This window comes from Raphanus sativus, chromosome 6, assembly GCF_000801105.2.
Source record: "Raphanus sativus cultivar WK10039 chromosome 6, ASM80110v3, whole genome shotgun sequence".
NCBI classification, from domain to species: domain Eukaryota; kingdom Viridiplantae; phylum Streptophyta; class Magnoliopsida; order Brassicales; family Brassicaceae; genus Raphanus; species Raphanus sativus.
In genome coordinates, this window is record NC_079516.1 from 11,905,680 (window position 1) to 11,929,140 (window position 23,461).

Sequence of the window (23,461 nt, forward strand, 5' to 3'; positions counted from 1 at the left end):
TAGGATAGGTGTTTTTGTTGCACAAAAAAAAAGGATAGGTGTTTATATTTATCAGAGAAAATGGATGTTGTGAAGAAGAAGAGACGGACAAGGTTGTGGAAAGGATCGAGCCTTGTTTGTATTCGGAAGCTGTGTTTTTTTTTTTTCGGAAGCTGTGATATTCGGAAGCTGTGATATATGCGTGAGAGTTTGTGGGGGCACATTCAGTGAACTGTTATCTGCTGTATCGTGACCATGTCCCTAATTAATGAACTCCTCTATTATCTTCGTCCTCCTCTTCACATGACTCGACTTACTAAAAAGCTGCTCGTCAAAAACATTAATTATAATTTCGTCTTCTTCTTCTGTGCATACTCGTCCTTTCCACTTACTTATTTTTGGATTATAATCATAAGTCAAACCCCATGCTATATCTAAGAAATTTCGACGATTGGGATAGTTCGCCAAACTTTAACGATTATTTTTAATTTTGATTCTCATCTACGTAAAGGAAATATTTAACTTCTAGACATCGTTTTGAAAACCGGCTGGTCTGACTATGGTTCAAACTGAATCCAACTTAGTTTAAAATCTGAATTTGAAAAAAATGGTAAAATTAGTGATCCGGATCTAACTTCAAAACTTGATTCTAAGAAATCAACATAGATTATATGTATTTTCAGTTATTATTAATAATTTAATATTTCATGATTAATGTTTAACTGTCACTATTTAATTGATTGTCTATTTAATTTTATATGTTTTTTAAATATAAAACAATATCTTTTGATTCTTATATACTTTTTTATTTTGTCATATTCATAAATTTTAGAATTTTATTGTAAGAATAAAAAATATGATAATTTAAACGGTTAATCATTTAATTTTATCAATTTCAATTTGTATGTTATTCATTTGTTTAGTTTATATAGATAGTTAGAGTTATGTTTATTATTTATTTTTATAATTAATAAAATAGAATATATAATTTATTATATAATATATAATGTATTATATATGCAAAATAATTTTTAACTTTCAAAAAATAGAAAACTCGGTTCAAGCGGTTAACCTGTCTAATTAGTAAGCCAGTAACTATACCGAATTCGTATTCAGTAAAGTTTTCAAAACATTGCTTAGATGTTAAAACTAGAAACGATAGTTAAAGTAAATAATTATTTTCGAAACATTGTTTAGATGTAGAGACCTGATTTCTTTTTTTTAGAACTTAGAGCTAGGTCTGAGATTTATTATCCGAGATTTGGATTCAATCTAATCCGGATCTGTTTTTAAAATTCGGATATCCGGAGGGGTAAGATCTGAATCTAGATAGTAAAATATTGGATCCATCTGAATCCGGATCTAGATATATATCTTGATTTTTTAGTCCGGTTATTCGGATTCGTAATTTTTATTGTTAATTATTTCAAAAATAAGAAAATACTTTCGGTTAAGTTTTCCGTAAAATTAAAAACCCGTAATTACATATGCATATAAAACATATACATTTTTTTTGAGCAACTTATAACATATACATATACATATATATTTTTAGAGCTTAAATCGGGAGATGCGATGCAGATGCACACAATAATGTTTGTTTTCTGTTTCCCTTGAACACATACTATTTTAATTTTGGGGAATAGTTACTTTGACTTTCACATGAAAGCATATTATTTTCTTCTAATTAAGGACAATTCCTCCAATCATTTTTATAATCCTTCCTACCAGGTCCATTTAATAATTATCACTTTGGTTTATAGAAGAACAACTATGAAACAATTTTAAGAATTTCCGTAATTATTCCAAAACTTATTATTTAAGAGGTATGGAAGAAGAATTGAGCAACTATTAAATATTTTATCAACATGCAACTATTTAATTATTTGTCATGGTTGGATTTGAGAATCGGTAGCTATAAATAGTTTAGTTGATTGAGATTCTAATGTTTTCGCTAAAATGAAATAAAAATATAAACGTACGTAGGGAGATTTTGTTTGCATTGCATGAATCGGTGGACAGCCCCTAGTTTAGCAATATTCTCTTATCAAAACCGCTTTTCGCTTTTGCATTGTTAACTATTTTTTTGTAAACTTTGAAATGACACATTTCTTCTTTTGGGGCCCGTTTGTGGACTCCTAAGTTACATTTTATTAATTATACAATATGAAACTATTAAATTTAGATTAAGCACTTCAACAAAGAAAATATTTAGGATAAACGACTGACTAATACAACATATACGAAGAATGAAAATACCAATAATGCTTTTATCAGAAGACGTTTAAGCCAATGCACTCATAAATTTTGTTAAGACTGTGTGCGAATTTTGTTGCCAAACTTATACTGAATGTTATAAAAATAAGTTAAGAGAAACTAAATACCCCAGTTTGGATAATGAAATTGTACATGTGCATAGTGTGACAAGGTTTTTTCTTTTGAATTAAATTTAACATTCAACTTAAAAAAAAAAATTGTACATGTGGTTAAAGTCTGAAATATACTCGATTAGATATCTATTATACTAAAAGAAAAATCATGACTTTTTTTATGTGTGACTTTTTTTAAAAAAAAATAGACCATCTACTAGAATTGATCACATTACATTTTTCAATCATTAATAATCTTAATATTAAATATAAGACACTAATGAAAACACATCTCAACATCATTCAGTTGCAACAATAATATCTACATATTACTTAATATTAAAATTAATTAAAATTAAGTGCTAATCGGTTATAACTAATCAAAGCAATATCTAATTTTAAATATAAAATAATTTTCGTATGAGTAATAAAATATAGGATATTATAATTTAATGTTATAATAGTTTACCTTTACAAGTTAATTATTTAAATATTTGTCGATGTTAATTTTTAAAATTATATAGTTTATTATTAAAAATAACAAAAAACATCATCATCTAACAATGATTCATCTGTATTACCTTAAACCAATGAAAATAACTTTTGAAATTATATAGTTTATTTTTTTTTAAAATAACAAAACTAAATGTTTAATTATTTACTCCATAATATGAAGTTAAAAGTTTAATTTTTGTTAAATTTTCTAAATTTATGAAATGTTACAATATTTTTGGAGAGATGACAATAAAACAATATTTTACCAATCTTTACATATATTTACGAGTTCAGTAATGTAATAATAATCCAAAAATATATATAGAAGAATATACAAATACATGTGAAAATTTGAGACAATCTATTCGATGAAAAACTAATATACGATAAAATTATTATCTTTTAAATTTCTAGTCATGAGGGTACCTTTCAGCCACACTTGTGTGATTTTAAACATGAATATTACATATTTAAGTTCCCATTTAAACATGAATATTACATGATCTGTAACCAATACAGATAATAAATTGCATTTTCTAGTTGTAAGAAATAAGAATAACCAATAGTTTCATTTAAAAAAAAGAAATTCTTCTACTGGTTTTAAATGTACAAATTTGCTTAGCTTCGATTTCATATACTAACTGTTTAACCACTCCCAGTCAAATAAATTATTGACAACAAATACTGTGGAAGGTTACAACTTTTCTGATTTAGGTACAGTATGGTGTTAGATACGTATAATGTATATAACATATTGCGTACACACCGTCTAGACTTCGTCTAATTCTCTTCCGAGTCCAGACCATCAACTTAATTAGTCTTTACGTTTCGTTGATCACTTATTAACACACCAACGTGGTTATGTGTGGATTTAATCTAGAAGGGAAGTTCGATTTGTTAAATCAACGTTTTGGTTTCATATGGACAAAATATAAAATACATAGCAAAAACCTTTTTTTTATCAAAAACCTTTTAAATCCATAGCAAAAACCTTTTAAATCCACAGTTATAACAAAACCCATGCCCGGGCTTGACCACATACGAGTGAAGCAAATGTATGGAACCCATAATGTATCAGAAAAAATGTTGGTTAATTTTTCTATTGTTGTAACATTGTTGCTTAAAAAAAGTTAAAAATGCGTATTGTAGACAAGTTTAAAAAATGACAAGACATCTTTTATATGCAAATACAATTAAATCACGCATATCCTTTTATGTTATATAATATGAATGGATTAAAAACATAACTGATTTTTCTGGATAAAAAAACATAACTAATTAAAAATAATATCTTTTTGGCTAAATTATTATTTTTTCACAGGCAATTTTGTGTTTCACTCTTTTTTTTATTACATACCTTTTCATATGTGCTACAAGACCAAAATATATAGATTGTCTATAATATAATGTTTACAATTTCGGTTTCAGATGCTCCAACCATAAGAAGCTTCTCTGCAATTGATAAAATATTTATTGTGATTAATTATATTATAAGAAATATTAAATGGTTTGGTTATGTTATCAATTAAAAAAAACGATCAGAAATTTTGATTCTGAAATTTTGATAGATAATTTTTAAAAAAATTAAGAAGTATTATTTACAAAAAAAAAAAAAAAAATTTAATAGTTTTGAAGATGTTGTAATTTTTTTATTATAAACTTGATTTTTCATAAGGATCTCGGTTTTGTATTTAGTATTTGACCATTAATATCTCAGGGATTGACAAAACCGAAGCTATCTGCTTATTAGCGATAATACTGTAGGAGTATTCGAGAAATCAAATTAGTCAACAGTTCTGAATTTTTATTTTGTTTTATGAGATATAAAAAACTTATTCGACACGACCTCTATTGCACATTACCTTAGGAAACGACTTGTAATATAAAAACAACTAGATTTTCACCCGCCCTTAAAAGGACGGGTAATTTTTTGTTTTAATTTTTTTTTATTGTTTCTTCTTTCTAATTATATTTGTGTGTTTTGTAATCATATTTGTGTATAAATTTAATCAAAATATATTTTATTAAATAATAACAATTTAAAAATTAATCTGGTATGTACATGGTTAAGGCTGGGTTGCGGGTCGAACTCACCCCGCTGATCTGCCAACCCGCAGATTTTCAATTTTGTTTTGGTTAAAATATAACCCGCACAACCTGCAAACAAATAATTTTGTACTTGCACCCGCTCTACTTAATTTTGTGGTTATCCGCAGGTTATATATATTTTAAAAATAATTATTTATTATTATAAAAATATCTTTATATTAAAAACTTATACATGATTTAAATTTTAAATTATTATTTTTAAATTCCTATATTTTTAAAAAATATTTGCTTTTTTACTTTTATTTTTTAAATACTTTGTGGATCGACGGGTAGCCGCGATCTAAAATCTACCAACCCACATTCACCCGCATAAAATATTTATAACCCGCATCCTCAAATCGATTTTTCAAATAGTTGGATCAAACTTATGATTCGTCCTTAAAAGGACAATTATATTTTTGTTTTATTTTTTTAAGAAATATATTTGTTTCAATTTGAAAATTCAGTATATTCTGTGTTTTACCTTTTTGAGAAATTTAATTTTTATATTTGTGTTATTTTTGGTAATCATATTTGTATTTAATATTAGTTTAATATAATTTTTGGTTACTATGTTAAATATGTCAAATTGTATGATTATACATTTGTACCACATACATATAAGAGATTATTTTAAATTTTTATTCATAAAATTTTCAATATATTAGAAAATGGTGTATGACAAATAAAAATAAAATAATATACTAATGTATAGTTATACATTAGTAAAACATGAAGAAAATATTTGAATGTAGTTACGTTTGATCACTTTTCAAAAGGCAGTATATGGTACGTTAATTGTTAAAGGGCATAAAATATTTGAATGTAGTTACGTTTGTATCACTTCTCAAAATAAAATATTATACTAATCTGTTCGATTCTGATCACTTTTCATGACATTAAATATTTGATTAGAGGTGATTACGTTTTCTTTAAAAAAAAATCAAGGTGGTTACATTTTTTAGATGCAGTTATAATTAATTCATATTAATGTTATGCAGTTATATTTTAGATGTAGTTATAAAATTTAAAAAATGGACACAACTAATATCAATGGGGCATACTTTAACTTTAATAGTATTGATACATTGAACTAAATCTGGTAAAATAACGTCAACAAACAATATTGTTCGTTGGGACTCATTTCTGAAACACTCGTAGAAGTGGATGTTTTCTACATTCTTTTTTTTTGGTAAAATGTTTTCTACATTTTCTTTATATTTTTCGAAAGATTAAGATATGTATATCGATGAAGATATGTGGCCTGAATCAAAAGCTTCATCAATGAAGAATCAACGATGACAAATTAATCACATAACTACCATTAAAGAAAACCCTAACAATAGTGTATTTAATGCAAGTTATGTAATAATCCATATAAATGCAAAGTTAAATTCAAAAAGGTTATGCGATATTGTGGGCTTAAATAACGTGAAGGCCTATTAATGATTATTAAAGGTTAGAGATAATGTTAATCTCAATGGCATGAAGAGTAATTATTAAGATAAATTAATGGTTAATTTTCAAATGTACTTCAGTTTTAATAGATTAGACTAGATTTTGATCCGCACGCCCGTGCGGGTGTATTTTTTTATAAAATATGTTTTTTATATCAATATTAGAGTTGCACAAAAACCCAAATCCAAAATATCGAACTGATCCCGATCCATAAAGAAGTACCAAACCCGAATTAAAATTGACTAAATATCCAAATTATTCAAATTTTTGATATTTAAGATAACTGAAACCGAATCCGATCCGAATCGAAATATTTCGGATACCCGAATGTATTTAAAAAATTTATATACTTATATATATTATTTCTTTAGATTTAATGTATATAAAACATCCAAAATATATAACTTGTTAGGTAAGGAACAATATTTTCTTAGTGTTTCTATATTTTAAAATAACTGAAGGTCAGTTAGTATAAAGTCCTTCATATTACAGTATATTTTAACATATATGAAAGTTGATCTGTTTTGTTTGTTCGGCCGTAATGTGATGCACTCAATAAATGGCCATATATATATTTTATTTAAGGTAAATATAGATCCTACAATTTTGGTAAGTAAGTAATAGTTTTCTTTGTTTTCATTTAAAATTAAATGCAGTGGCATAAAATTGTAATTTTTGAGGAAAACTAAGAGATATTTCAAATTTGTACTTCAGTTTTAATAGTTTAGATAGTGTTATGAATATGAAATATAGTGTATAACATAATTGGTTAATAATTACTATGATAAGAAATAATGTTAATTTACAGAAGAACTGTATCACATAAAATGGAAAGTACAATGAACAATTAATAGTATCGACAGGTTGCATGCTAGGTAATTTTCTCTACCTTTGGTAACGACATTAATTATTACTATTGTATTGATGGCGTGAAAGCCTTTTATTTAGTTAGTTTAGATATGTAGAATTAATATCAATGGCAGTCAATTGTAATATTTGTGCAACTATTAGGGCTTAAATTTATTTGTACTTCAGACTTAATAGTTTAGATATATATATATATATAAAAAAACTGAGAATCTTAGAATTGAAATTAAAAATACGTGGCCCATTAAAAGTCCAAAGAAAAAAACGGAATGTGCTGTTTTGTGCAGTGAATTTTACGAAAATATTTGTTGATAACTAAACAAATCTCTTTAATAATAAAGAATGGCATTCTGCCATAAATACTGTGAAAAAATTAGGGTTAATATCCATTTGTACTTCATTTTTAATAGATTAGACGGAAGAACAGAAGAAAAATAAGACAAGGGCCGCTCAATTATTACAGCATAGGAGAGAGCTTTACGAGAAGACAAGCCAGATTCAGTTAATTATGCCTGTTTATGAATATATTATTAATTTATTTTGTTTTTCACCACAGTTTTTGAAGTAATCATAATCAAAGTCATATCGCATCTTATATTCACATGTTCAAAACTATTCATTGAATCATTGTACGCTACAAATCAAGCTAACAATTAGTTCGTATCTTCAACATCTCTAGTGCTAGCTTTGCACATTACTAATATGTTATTGCATAAAGTCAATATAATTAGAAATGTTAATATTATTTTTGTTTGCTCTTGTATGCTATCTTAGGATAGATGGTTTAGTAATTAGAAATACCAGCTAAGTTTTATTTGCCACCACCAGCTAAGTATATAAGTGACATTAGCTTAGTTTATAAAGTTATTTAATGTGAATAACAAACTTTTCTCTCGTTAATCTTCTTCACAAAACTCATCTCCACCATTTTCGATCTAAGCTTGAATAGACTGTTAATATGCTAAATTGGTAATTCCAGTGAGATTATTTTTAAACGTGTCTAGTCTCTCTCTAGTGGGAGAATGGAGTTATATATGTTTACATAATTTGGGCCTCTAATAGTTTGTTATAAATGTATATTTACTGGGCTACACTATAAGCTCGTTAATTAATAGCTCTGTATCTAACTATTCAATCAGATATGGACAGTCAAAGGTCCAGCATAATAGTGCAACGGTTAAGTGACATCATCAACAAACCAACCGGTACATGATTATAATTGGACTAAATTGGCTGGCTAGTTTGATGGATCTTAGAGTGAAGAAGACGTTTAGCGTTTGGAGAAGAACGGCGAAGAAGAAAATTTGAGAGAGGCTCGAGACGTACGTTGTAGCAGTAGTGGCCATTAGGGTATTGGCTATACAGACGTAGCGATTATTGCTTTTTTTAATGTCATCTATATTAGATTAAAAAAAAATTGTATCAGTTCTTACAAAAAAAACGGTAAAGATATACCCTTTCTGGAACCACAAACCGGCATGAAATAAGATACCACCCAGAGATAAACTATAGAACTAAGTAACTAACACCAACTGCACCAACTTAAGAAAAAAAAGTGAAAAAAGCCAAAACATATTAAGTACACGGACCTAACCCCCGGGTGGAGGTATATCACATGGATAGACCCTCTTCTAGGCATTCAAATGAGTCGAAAGCAACAACAAACATTCTTTTTCAAAAAAAAGTCAAAACATACTAGAAACTAAGCATAAACTTCAAGAACAATTGAGCTGAACGAAGCTAGGAATCGGATTTAGTTAAAAAATGAAAAATTTCGATTATTGCTATTCACTTCATTTTATTTTAGTGAGATTATTTTGTGAGGTTGTTTAAATATGATGTCGATATGACAAAATGAGAATTTTTTGAGTTAAAAACTTTTAACTTATTAGTTCAGCAAAAGGGGAATTATATATTCAAATAAAAAATCTCAAGTAAATTTTAATAGTTTGTAGGAACTTGTTTATTGGTATTGCTTAGAAATAATATTGCATAAAACATCTACAATGTGTTTTCAAATTTCCATACAAAAACTGGAATAGCTCAGTTGGTTAGAACGTGTGTCTGTTAACCATAAGGTTGGAGGTTCGACCTTTCTTCTAGCGTTTTTCACCATTTTCTGTTTTGTCTTTTTTTTTGTAACATTGTTTTCAGAGTATAAGGTCGGGCCGTATGAGGCCATACATGTCATAATTACTTATTCGACGAAAGGATCTAAAAATCCGTAAACACAACTGTTAAGCCCAATGGTTGATATCAATGACCTCAGCTTCTCATCTTCCTCACCGTTTCTCTCTTGTCACTTTATTTGCATTTCTCGTTTTGTTAATGGATCTGCTGATGGATTCACCATTTTCTGTTTTGTCTTTTTTTTTGTAACATTGTTTTTAGAGTATAAGGTCGGGCCGTATGAGGCCATACACGTCATAATTATTTATTCGACGAAAGGATCTAAAAATCCGTAAATACAGCTGTTAAGCCCAATGGTTGATATCGATGACCTCATCTTCTCGTCTTCCTCACTGTTTCTCTCTTGTCACTTTATTTGTATTTCTCGTTTTGTTAATGGATCTGCTGACGGGTTCGCAAGATATTGTTTAGCGGCTCATTTAATCAGTAGTCCAATTGTTGTTTCCTAAAACTACCCAGGTTAATTAAAAAGTTTCATGTTGTTCAAACAAAAAAGCCCAATGTTGATTTTAAACTAACGGGCCTCCACGAATCTGCTCTTCTCTCGTTCCGTTCGTTTCTCGCGATTATTTAGCTTCACATGTTTCCAATATTAATTCTTGTTTCCATTTCCTGCTTTAAGACCCAGTAGAGAATTACTTTTTATTTACGGACCGAAGTCATATAAATAAATAAAGAGCAATTATTGAAAAGTAAGGTCAATTTACGGCTGGAATAAATGGGAGCAGGACAGGTAAATCAGGTGTGGAGTATGCTTCTACAACGTTTGATAACGATACAACATTTGACCAATCTTTGATGAAACTGCGTCTTTACCCTAAGTCATTTCTGTGTCATGTCTCTTTCTGGCTTTAACCAATTCAATATATATATACATAGAATATCACAATATTTATTGATATCAAATAAAGGAAATCCAGATGTTAAAAAGGTACAAAGTTTCTTTTTTGAGAGAATATTAAAATGTTGTTTTACATTTATACATACAAATTAAAAATAAAAATCATTAATTTGTATATTTTTAAAAATATTATTGTAACCATATTTCAACCAAAATAAAAATAAATTAGAGAATAAATTAAATTAATAAATTTTACATTTAAATTTAAAATGATGTTTATTTTATAATAATAAAACTTTTACTTTGCAATGACTTGCTTTGCATTAATAAATTAAAATGACTAAAAGACCTAAACTTCTTAAAGAAAATAAAATAAAATAAACTAAAATAACAAACATATATAGAGATCATTTTTGTGATGCAAATGCGTTTTTTGGTTAAGTAATTAGTCGATATATATATATATATTATTTTTTTTGATCAAACTTTTTTTTTGATCAAATTAGTCGATATATATATATATATATATATATATATCAGTTATATGTAGTATAAATTGTTGGGGTTAGAACATCTAATAATATCACCAACGTATATTTCTAAATCTCTACTTACTTTTGCTCCTTGTAGATTAATTTCAGTAGTAAATTTTATGTTATGAAAAATGGCTAATGGATATACGTATGAAGAAGAGTAGTTTAAAAGTTAAACGGGCGTGTGTGATTCTCATTTGCAATTGCGGTAGATGGTTTTGGATTTATTATCAGCTCAGGACAAAAGTGGGTGTAAGCTGTATGTATCAGAGAGGATGATCGGTTCAGTTTCACGAGAGATCCATTCTTGAAGCTCTCACATGTTTCCTATTTCTTCTTCTCCGTTCTCTCGTGTTTCTTCACAGATGGAGACGTTTGATCAATCATCAAACACACAATCTTCTCTCTTTCTATTTTTGGACGTATTGTTTATTAATATTTGAAAATATGATTAGATATCGTATGTCTGTATTGAGAGCATGTCTTTTATAGCTAAAAGTCAAAACACGGTTTCTTATATTCTGTTAAGAATCCCATCTTAAAAACCTCCAATAAACATGTTCTGAGGACATTGTCTCAGTAACAGTCTAATTGAAATTTAATAGTACTGATTAAACTCCCAACAGAATCTGGTTATGAACAAGCATCAAATATTGTAAGTTTTAGTTGATATTTTAATCATATATATATGAATGTTACAAAAGAAAAAAGAAAATAAAAAGGTGTGATAAAAGGTGTGAGAGAATTTTTAGGAGCTAATGGTCAATTTATATTAAGGAAAAACTTTACAAAGTTGTGATGAAGTTAACTAAAGTTACTTTACTCGGAAACCCTACTTGTTAAACTTTAAAAAAAATTACTTGAATGTTTAAACGTGGATTCATATGCTGATTTAAATGTGAGATAGCTTGAGGAGTAAGCTATCGCTTTCCTAGTGAGATATAGAATAGGAAAAATAGATTTGATTTGAAGTTATCTATAAGAGTGTTTAGGATAATTGTGAGTTATATAAAGGATGCTATGTGGTAGCATAATCTATAGAGCTGTGAGAGTCTTAGTTTTGAGTTATTTTCTAAGACATTAAGAACAAGATTAATAAAGAGTTTGGGTTTGAGATAAGAGTTTGATTCAATATCATGCAAGTCAAATTTATGTCTTCTATTTTTTGATAAAAAATTTTATGTCTTCTATATAAATTTCAATATCATACAAGTCAAATTTATGTCTTCTATTTTTTGATCAAAAAAATTATGTCTTCTATATAAATTTGAAATCGATATGTTAATATATGTCTCCTCGGTACCGGTAAACTTTTCTCTCTCTCCTATTTCCTCCATCTTCTCTCTAGAAACTAAACCGACGAGCTTTGTGTTCTCCGGCCGGCGGTCTCGGCCACCCTAGCCACCGCCGGTCCGGCTTTCGTTTATAGCTTGTTTTTCTAGTTTTTATTTACTTGTTTAGTTTCGGCTTTAGTTAAAGGTTTTGTCTTGGCGTCGCATCAAAATACGGTGGTCGCCCTTTTGTCTCTGGGAAGCGGCGACTTCGACAGAACCTGTTTCGCCGGCTTCTGTTGTCGGGAGGAGGTGGTTTTCTCAGTACCGCCTATCGCCGGCTTGTCTCTCCGGTTTTTTACTCTTCGATCTACGAATCGGACACACATATGCTACTCTGCCTCTCGTTCTGATATCTGTAACCGCATGCATGTATGTCGGAGATGGAGGTTCGATTGAAGGCGTTTAATCATGATGAATTCGTAGACCCGACAAGGTTATGGTTCTCGTATATGTTGTTGTATACGAGCTTTGGTTTGGTTGTTTTGGGTTGAACGGTCTCGTCCCGGATCTGACTCCGCCGCCGACGATGTGTCGTCGTGTTGTTGTGCTAGTTCCGGAGGAAGAAGAAAGGTTATCGGAAGGACGCGTGTCTTTGGATTGCGGTGATGTCGAACACGTGGAGAGTGTGTCGACTGTTTAATCGTTTAGTTGTCTGGGTTTTTTACTTGGGCTTATGTTGTAATATCGTTTGGGCTTGGCTCAGTTGCACCAATTACCTTTAATAAAATTATAGATGGCAAAAAAAAAATGTCTCCTCGGTTTCTTGGCAAGAATAACTTAAGGATATATATAAATAGCTTGTTCAAATAGTCATGGTATCCTTAATAGAGTTGCATACTGCTGACAGCTATAATAAGTATAACTGACTGCATGTATATATGTATAAAATATAGTTTACGTATAAAGATTGGTGCAGTGCACACTTCAAACATTGAAAAAAAACGTTACCGCAACAACATAACACGACACATAACAAATTCTATCCGATTTGTTCCGATCAGCACAGTTATATATGTTCTTTTTTTTTTTTTTGACGAAAAGTTATATATGTTCTTCTGTCTTTTCTGCCACTCCATGTCTCTCTCTCATCCTTCTCATTTTGTCTCTATTATCTCTCAGTCATCTCTCTCTCTCTCTACGAATGCAGGGACTGTACCTACGAAGAAAATTCATGATGAATCTATCGAATGTAATAAATCGAATGTAATAAAACAACACGACAGTTTTGACAAAATGGCGGTTTATGAGTATACAAGTCTACTACAATGGCGGTTTAAGATTACACAAGAGCATTGCCAACATAGTATATATAAGTATAACATGTTTAAATACATGGTCGACAAAGTAAAAAGTGCTAAAACATGTTGTAGATTTACTTTTTGGCGAAAATATTATATTGCTGAGGTAATTATTATGCAAGAAAGCGCTTTCTCAAAAAAAAAAAAAATTATTATGCAAGAGTATTATAACATATTTTACATGCAACATCATCATTCTGGTTTTAGTTGTTAATACATAAATATTGAATTTTTCTTTTGCAACAAAATAAAAAAATATTTAATTTTATATACATGTTATTATTATATATTCATGCTTTTTCTACAACAAATCTATATGTTCATATTAATTTGTACCATTATCTTTTTGTAACTAGTTAAATTGAATAATAAACACACTCTGTAATTTTAGTACTAATATATACATCTATCTTATTAAAACAGAAACATTCTGTTGGACCTAACATTTATTTTGTAAGTTTTTAAATTAAATACACATTTATACTTTATAGTTAAACCTACATTAAATCATTAATGTTCCTTTCTTTATACTACTATCCATGTTTCCAAACAATATACTTATTTCTTACTACTATCAATGTTTCCAAACAATATATTTTATACTACTATCAATGTTTCCAAACAATACAATAATTAATCTTAATATTTTATATCTATCATTTTCTCTTTAAAATTTTGTAGAAACATCATAATTTCATAAATTGCAAAATAATAAACTTTAAAATTTGGATTATAAGATTACAAATTATGAAACTATTACAATTTAAATCAAATTAGATTACATATTGGTCATCCATCAGTTCAATCAGTTAGTCTCAAATTTTAGTGATTTTTGTTAATATGAATATTTTAAAAACCTAAATTGAATTGTTAGATCTCCGGATTAACCGGTATAATCACAATCGGGTTGAATTTAGAAACATTGATTTAAATGCAAAAATATTTTAAATAAACTCTTTAAAAGTTACCAAAATATTTGTTAAGTTATTAGTAAAAAATTTCATCGTAAAATATTCCGCGCTTCCAAAGCGCGGGTCATAATCTAGTACTACAGTTACAAAAGCAAAACATTCAAATAATTAACTCACTGAGACAAGAAAATTAAAGTGACTAATTAAGTCTCATAAACAAAAATAATTATTCACGTCTCCGACTTTTTGAAGACAAAGCCACTTTTTGCTTACTCAATATCTATAAATAATTAAGCCAAACAAACGTTTCTAAAACATAGACAAGCTCACATAGTCACATACATGCAAAATCATTTTTATATATCTATAAATACACACCAGACGAAACCCTTTTACCGACTGTTCCTCAATCCCTCTCGCTCTCATCATACTTTTTTTTTTTTTAAGATCTCATCATACTTTTCTTGTTCCTTTATTTCTCTCGTCCCATCATTATCATGTCCTCCCATACCAAAAAACCACCGTCTTCCACCGCTTCTCAAGACCAACAAACCCTAAAATGCCCTCGATGCAACTCCTCAAACACAAAGTTCTGTTACTACAACAACTACAGCCTCTCTCAACCTCGCCACTTCTGCAAATCTTGCCGCCGTTACTGGACACGTGGCGGTTCCTTAAGAAACGTCCCCATCGGTGGCGGTTGTCGGAAAACCAAAAAATCAATAAAACCTAACATAATGGCTCCTTCTTCTTCTTCAGCTCAGAGATTCTTCTCTTCAACCATGGAAGAAGCATCTAAATTCTTCCCTCCTCCAACAGCAATGGATTTTCAGCTCGCTGAAATATCTCTCAACAAGATCAACGATCTTCAACTTATGAATAATCAAGAAGTTCTCGGCCTTAGGACGACCATGGAGCAGGTCGGAACAACCCCAGTTGATGTCGGATCAGGATTAACCCTAATGGGTTTTGGAGATTACAACACCAACAACAGCAGCCATTCACCGGCGACTTTCACAACCGACGAGAACTTAGCTACCTCGATAGAAACTTTGAGTTGTTTAAACCAAGATTTACACTGGAGGCTTCAGCAACAGAGGATGGCTATGTTTTTTGGCAATTCTAAACAAGAGACTGTTGTTGTGGAGAGGCCACAGCCGCTTCTTTACCGGAATCTCGAGATCGTTAACTCATCGCCGTCCCCGACAACGAAGAAAGGAGAGAATCAGACAGAGTGGTACTTTGGTAATAATAACGATAACGAAAGGGTGATTAATAACAATGATGATAATAATAAAACTGGAGGAATCGATCAATGGAACAATGGAATTCAAGCTTGGACTGATCTTAATCATTATAATTAATGCTTTGCCATGATTCTTGGTAAGTTATAAGAAACTATTTTTATATGATCAAGATTTAAAAATATGTGTGTTTGTCATGCAATTCCAAAAATATTTATGTTTGTAATTTTGTTTTATTTGGGTGGTCTTTGTAGTAAGCTTTGTTTGTTGTTGGTTTCTATTATTGTACTATATGTTTCAATTTGTAAAAAAAACCCGAAATTCAAGAATGGATAGATATACTATATACTAGATTCTATAAATTTGTGATTAGTCTGTTTTCTTAAAATTATTTCAATGTTGGCAAATTCGTAACAGGATTTACTGTGCTTAAAGGTTAATTATTGAAAGGCTGTTGGACTTTAGTTGGGTGTTGAAATTCTCAATTAATGAGTAATTGGGTGGTTGTTATCCAGAGATTAATTATACTACTAATTTAATTAAACAATCTTCAATGTCATCCTCAGTAAACAGATGATATTTCCTTGGGATTAGTTATAGTACCAATCAATTCATTTTACTTGATTTGATAAAGTTTAACTGAGCCTAATTATACTCAAGTTGAAATTTGCCATAGTGAATAATGAAATCTCAATAATTCGAGAGAGTGTAATATTCGTTACAACATCGATAGTTGTGCGGTAAATCGAAAACATAGACCGATGTTACATGAAAACTTTGTCTGTGACTGTGAAGTGTGGTCTAATTAATGTATATACAAGCATAGCATCTTAGAAGACACTGAACTATGTCGAGTCTACGTGAAACATAGAGATCAGAGTCTACGTGAAACATAGAGATCAGGCCTTAGCCTTCTTTTGCAGTCTCTCTACAGTCTACACATACATTTATATATGTATACATGAACACACATAATTTATATGTGCTTTAAACTATGTGTCACAATAATTACAAATAAATAACCTATAAGTGTGCTAAAATAATATTTTTTATAAAATAATTATAACGATTTAGTTTAACTAACAAAATTTTAGAATGTAGTCATGATTATAAGTATGTTTATTAATATAAGCTCACTCATAAATGTTACAAAGCTTTGGTCATCATAAAGCCCAATATATATTATTTTTTTAAATCACAAGAGTAATTTGTTTATTTCAAATATTTTATAGAAAATTAATACTATGATTTTTTTTGATTGAATATCAAATTTATGGAGCAAAATATAAGGCACATTTATAATAGATATGTGTAAGCTATGCTAGGCTAAATGGAACAAAGAAGAAAAAATACAGTGTAATAGCCTAATAGGTTTGCGCTTAACTACGTTCAAACCATCTTCTTATTAAAGCTATAATATAATTTTATATGTATGTAAATACACACACACATCTACAAGAGTTAAATTAATGTTTTTAGCTTCCGATCACTCTTGAACAAAAAAAAAAGCTTCCGATCACTCAAAAGGTGATGTTGGTTTCTCCCCAAACAAAAAGCCGATGTTGGCACTTTTGCATACTACAATCTCCTCCTTCTAAGCTTTTTTTATGATTGATCATTAATAAATAATAAGTTGGCTTTATAAGATCATTGTCTTTCGGATATCTTGACCTTTTGTTTTTTTTTTCCTTTATCATCTATTTTTAACCATCATAAAAAAGGTAATATAGAAGAATAAACCTTTTTCTTGCTTTTGGTCTACATTAACTATCTAATAATAAGCTAAAGTGTAATGTTATAATTTATAACAAATAAAAAAAAAGTTAGAAATATTTTGTATAAATTTAATGTAACGGATAGGTAGTGAAGGAGCATGATGAATGTGAATACAAGTGCTGTAACTGCCTAGTTATATCATGCAATATGAGTAAATTTAATATGTCGCTATCTTCATGGCTTTGCCACAAGAATCAATATAAACCAATTGCGAGGAGGAGATAGTATGAAGTTTGTACATGTGTGAGGCCGTACGTCTAACCTAAGCACACATATGAAATTTGTCATAACCTCATCGCAACATAACGTCTTTGATAATGATGAGAAAGAAAGAACGAAAGAAAGAAGAGAAAGGCAATAAACTCGTTACATGTGTTTTTTTGTCTCGTCGTTACTTTTACTTTGTATATTAGATTAAAAGGTCTATATATAACTTTATTTCGATTTGTGTTAAGTATCGCCAACTGAGAAGTTAACAACTAATAATAGCTTCATTTTCCTTCCAAATGCTCAAAATGAAAAAAAAAAATGAACCATTTATCACTTGTTTTCTGAGAAAAATAATCACAAACTATATTTCATCAATTTTAAATAAAAACAGTTGACCCTTTTAGCACAAATAAAATAAAATAAAAACAGTTGACCCTTTTCTTCTTTTGTAAAAATGTAACATTGTCATTATTTCATTCATATAAAAAAGAGTAACAACAAATAATACAAAAAGATGTTGGGCTCATTTCCATTGTTAATATGAAATGGCCTTGTTAAGGAGTTACTTGTGATGCAGAGAAGCCTAGATTGGGGTATTAAAAAGGGTTCCGATGAACTCTCTCTTGTACCATAGAAGCTTGAAATTCTAGAGAAGGCGATCACTCCGCCGTGACAATTTCTTCTCATCGCCGATGCATTTTTCCTCCGACCATTACCTCGAGTGTGTCAGTTCGCTGTTGGAAAAATAGAAAATTCATTAAGGTCCATTTAGGCACTAGTTGACCAACTTGAGAGCATTTTAGGCCTAATAAATCTGTTAAACTGGAGATAGCCTATTAAGAGATTTTTGTGCTTGCATAGCACCTGAAACAAACCGTTCTGAAATATTTTTCCCTTCTATTCTCTGTTTTTCCATCATCGGAAAATCTTTGACACAACTCGGGAGTGATATAGTATGGTGAAAGGTCCCTAGCTTCTATAGATGGCATAGGAAGTAAAAGTTGTTTTTCGTAAATGCCTTTTACATTAAGAGAAGGTCTATTTTAGGACTAATTAACTTCTTTTTTTTTGAACTACTTTTAAGCTCCAAACTGTTGTTAATAACATTGTTCAGTTAGTCCTAACTTAGCGTTTATAGCTCAGTGGATAGAGCGTCTGTTTCCTAAGCAGAAAGGCCGAAGATCTTGTTAGGCTTTTTCATTGACGAATATAACTATTTTCCATGTAGACGTAAAGATTCTATGTCACATCCACTATCTATGTGGTTCGGTTAGCTAGTATATGACATATTGACATGTTTTTTTTTTAATAACATATTGACATGTTTAAATGGAACTAAATACACTATTCTCTATTCTCTTGTTGGGTTAAGTGATTATCTCTAAGCAGTCAATGCGGATATAAAAATATAAGCTTATATATACTCGTATCAGTTTCCATTTCAGAAAATTAGGATTAACGCATGTCGGCTTGGTTTTACTTTGATTTAATTACTAGCATTTATCAGTCATAGACTTATAGTAAATTTTAAAAAATTCAAACCAGAACTCGCAAAAGAAAAAAAACTAACTGAATTTTGGATCGAAGGAGAAGAGTGTGTTTATGACTCTGCTTAAGCGAGAACGAGATTGGTTAGACTGACTTCTCAGACAGAACTTGACATTGGTGAATTTGGTGGCTATTTTGATTTTGGACTTTGGGGCCCAATGGAGAAAGAGGAAGCAAATTTAGATTAGATTAGGAGAGTCTACTTAGTTAAGGGGTTTGGTTCACCCACTCTGCATCACACACCTTCTCACTGAAAATTACCAATTAACTAGTAACTTTATTTTGAATGTAGTATTGCCTAATCGCATTTCAACAAAGACTACAAATAAAAAATTATTATCCCACAACAACTTCACTTATTAATATGTGCTTATCTAGATTATGAATTTGTTTCTCCGATGATATGTACTTAACCCACTCATTTAGAATGTTCGACACATACCTATGTTTATCGTTTGTTCTTTCTAGTTTATAAACATGATCGTCACGTAAAACCGACAAGTAGTAATTTATATACCTGGTGCACTTAAGTTAGAGCTTGACAAGGTGGGTCCAATAATGTCGCGCCTGATGTGTTTCGAATAAACGTCTTTAACTAAGCTCCATGATGACTCGTGACTGTCGTGTCGTCAACCAAAACGCTCTCATGAATGTCGTTTATCATGATTAGTGATGTAAAATCAAAAACGTTGAGGTGGATATTCCACCGGTTTATTTTATAAGAAGGTGAAATATATAAAATAAGTTCTAGGGTGGTCGAGCTTATTTCCCTTACGTTTCATGCAAGTCTCTTCGGTGGCGCCACACGATATTTAAATTTATTTCTGTTGTTTTTTTTTTTTTTTGTCAACTGTTGTTGTTGTTTTTCTAGGTTGCATTAATATGAAAAATTGCCTGACGAGTCCAAGAAAAAAACAAGATGACAGTATTTCACATGGCTAATATTAAATGGCATATCTTTCTTTTTTCTTTTTTGCTAAAATTTGGATTAAATGGCAAATCTTGTAATTCGATTAAATAAAAGTTTATTAAAAAGCAAAGAGGATGTCTTGTCTTTTCATTGATTGTAATCACGGAAATGCCATTGACCAGTTCCAGTCAACCGTCGGCGTGTCCGTTCGTTGGATAGCGTTAGTTACGGAACTCTTATCTTTTGTAAAAAAAAAAAGTGAAACAGAACTTAACTTGCATGCATGTGGTGGATTTGTATAAATATAGCATAGATTCCAATCCATTACCAGTCAGAAGAAAACCTTGTCTTTCGTTTTCTTCTTCTTCCACTTCCCTGCTTTCTAAAAAATCTTCTAAGAATAAACATTCCTAAAAAGATAATAATAGTCTTTAACGAAGACAAGAATCAAAAGAAGAAAAAAAAACAACGGTTCAAAATTTACACATTGGAAAAGAAGACAAACCTCTGTTTCCCTGTTTCTCCGGACTCTCCTTCCCTTCTCCTCACGGAGATGTTACTCTCCGGAGAAACTTTCATGAATCTTTGAGATTTTTTTTTTATTTTTATTATTTATCATTTCAAAGCTTCTTGTTCTCACAGAGAATCCCAGAGGACGAAGGCTATGGCTGTTGAAGGTAAAGGCGCTAAAGTTAATGTTACAACATGTATGTTTCTGTTTTATCTTCTAACGAAAAAATCTACACAAACATGTCTATGTATAGAGATGGAGAAGAAGAAGAAGAAGAACAAGAACAAGAACAAAGGAAGCAGTGATAAGACGGATACGGAGAACAACGACTCATTATCTATCGACGATCCATCGCCGAGATGCGTTCTTGAAATCCCGTTAACGAGTTCAGACTCGGACAACAGCAGCAGCTGCAGCTCGTGCTCTCCTGACAAATCGTTGTCCCCGTTGTCTACGACTCCTCCGAACGTCTCGTCTTTACAACAACACGGCCTTCAATGGAACAGGATGATCGACACCATCAAGAAGAAGTCCATAAGGAGATTCTCCGTCATTCCTCTCCTCGCTAGCTACGAGCTCACGAGGAAAAACATGCAGCGACGGAAACAGCCTAAGTTGTCTCCGTCCGTTGACTGCGGTCAAATCCTCGTCGCTAAACCTTCCTGGAGGAATTTCACTTACGAAGAGCTTGTCGCTGCCACCGACAGTTTTAATCCCGGTAAGGTTCTGTTCATGACTGATTCTTAGATTTCAAAAGCCATAAACATTTATTGTGATTCACACAAACAGCATATATAAGAAACATATGTGAGATGATGAATTCGGATATTTAGCACCTTCCTAAACCCAATAATTCTTATGTTTGTTTATTCGTAATAATAAATCAATAATTCTTATTACGAATAAACACACAGTGTGATCGAGTGAAATGAATATCTAATTCTTATTACGAATAAACAAACATAAGAACCAGTTTTTTTAAAAACCACTTCTAAGAACTCTCGTTAATCATGCTCTTACGACTTTAATCCGCCGGACATCTTTGGATTATTAAAAAAATTTAAATAGTTTAAAAAAAAAATTTGAAGGCTTTTATTTGATAAAACTATTTCTTAAAGTTTTGTTGCAATAAGACTTTTTTATTAGGATGTGCCTGCATTAGTTCTGTTTTAATTGAGATGTGTCCAAATCCAGCATTGGTTCTGCTTTCTTGTGTCTCCTGGCATGCGTCTTGATATGCTGTACTTGTTTTTGTTAGATAATATGATTGGGAAAGGAGGACATGCGGAGGTATACAAAGGAGTTTTACCTGACGGAGAGACGGTGGCGATCAAGAAGCTGATGAGACACGCCACGGAAGAAGAAGAAAGAGTCAGCGACTTCTTGTCAGAGTTAGGGATGATCGCACATGTCAACCACCCAAACGCAGCTAGGCTTCGCGGTTTCAGCAGCGATCGCGGTTTGCATTTCGTGCTCGAGTACGCTCCTCACGGCAGTCTCGCTTCTCTACTCTTTGGTACACACTCTCCGTTGCAATGAAAATGCACTTTCAAACATTGTTTGTTGTTTGTGTTTATGTTTCTAATAACAACTTGTGTAGGGTCTGAGGAGGAGTGTTTGGATTGGAAGAAACGGTATAAAGTGGCTTTGGGTGTAGCTGATGGTTTGAGTTATCTTCATAATGATTGTCCTAGACGGATTATACACCGTGACATCAAAGCTTCCAACATTTTGCTAAGTCAAGATTACGAAGCTCAGGTATTTTTATTGATTGATGATTAATTCAAGAATCCAAAACTAATCAGTTTTAGCTGACTTTATAAGAATTGTTTTTTGGCAGATATCTGATTTTGGACTTGCTAAGTGGCTCCCAGATAATTGTCCTCATCAAATTGTTTTCCCTATCGAAGGCACATTCGGGTCAGACAGAGACTTCCACAGCTAAACAGTCTCTTCTTGATGTTTAAATCTTAACCAGGTTTTGGTTCTTTGTTTCTCTTACAAGGTATCTAGCTCCAGAGTACTTTATGCATGGGATTGTTGATGAGAAGACGGATGTGTTTGCGTTTGGTGTATTGCTTCTAGAGATCATAACTGGTCGTCGTGCTGTTGATACAGCTAGCAGGCAAAGCATTGTATTGTGGGTAATGATCTGAAACTTCTCTTCTTCTCTTTGTACGCATTTTTTACAACAATTAAGACAGCTTGGAATGTTTTTTCTTGCAAGGCGAAACCGCTTCTAGAGAAGAGCAGCGTGGAGGAAATAGTTGATCCTAAGCTAGGAAATGACTTTGATGAAACCGAGATGAAAAGAGTTACGCAAACAGCTTCAATGTGTATACACCATGTAGCCACTATGCGTCCTGAAATGAACCGGGTATTTTCCATTTCCAAAAGCCAAACAAGTTACATTAATGTTCAATCTAATATGAAGTGGGTTGGTTGTGGATGCAGTTGGTGCAGCTATTGCGTGGGGATGACCGGTTAGCTGAGCCGCAAGGCGTAGCAAGAACAGTGAGTCTAGACGGTTGTGACTTACAAGATCATACGTCTTCCTCATACCTTAATGATCTCACTCGGCATAGACAACTCTTGATGGAGTGAAACAAGCAATCCAACAACAACAGCAAACTGTTACCCTCCTTTTTATTGCATGTGACTTTGCTTCATCTTATCCATTGTAAAGATCTCCAAAAAGAGAGAGGAAATGTTGTATGTATAATTGGCCTCTAGTCTCAGCTTATGCTTGTGTCTTCAACCTTTGTTCATCTGAAAGCACTTTTGAAATCCGGATGATTAATCTAAAATTCTCACAACTTTGTAACCATAATAGGTAAAAGCTACTAGAAAATAGTGGAAAAACAGAGTATGTATAGTCACTGGTTTAGTGGGAAAATGA

At 31.0% G+C, this 23,461-nt stretch overlaps 1 protein-coding gene and 1 pseudogene across 1 annotated transcript; both read left to right on the forward strand.

Annotated features, from left to right (window-relative positions):
* The first annotated feature begins 14,705 nt into the window (after positions 1-14,705).
* On the forward strand, positions 14,706-15,975 carry LOC108809598 (dof zinc finger protein DOF5.7-like; annotated as a pseudogene).
* A 4,402-nt stretch (positions 15,976-20,377) lies between these two features.
* Positions 20,378-23,259, forward strand: LOC108807242 (receptor-like cytosolic serine/threonine-protein kinase RBK1). Its single transcript, XM_018579503.2, has 8 exons — positions 20,378-20,728; positions 20,816-21,280; positions 21,821-22,078; positions 22,163-22,320; positions 22,403-22,482; positions 22,568-22,706; positions 22,790-22,939; positions 23,017-23,259. The coding sequence occupies exons 1-8, from the start codon at positions 20,716-20,718 to the stop codon at positions 23,164-23,166; spliced, it is 1,413 nt and encodes a 470-aa protein (XP_018435005.1). The 5' UTR covers positions 20,378-20,715; the 3' UTR covers positions 23,167-23,259.
* The last annotated feature ends 202 nt before the right edge of the window (positions 23,260-23,461 follow it).

Coding starts and splice junctions, on each gene's coding strand:
- LOC108807242 (XM_018579503.2), top strand. Junction 22,079..22,162: donor TCTCGCTTCTCTACTCTTTG/GTACACACTCTC, acceptor CAACTTGTGTAG/GGTCTGAGGAGGAGTGTTTG. Junction 22,940..23,016: donor TGCGTCCTGAAATGAACCGG/GTATTTTCCATT, acceptor TTGTGGATGCAG/TTGGTGCAGCTATTGCGTGG.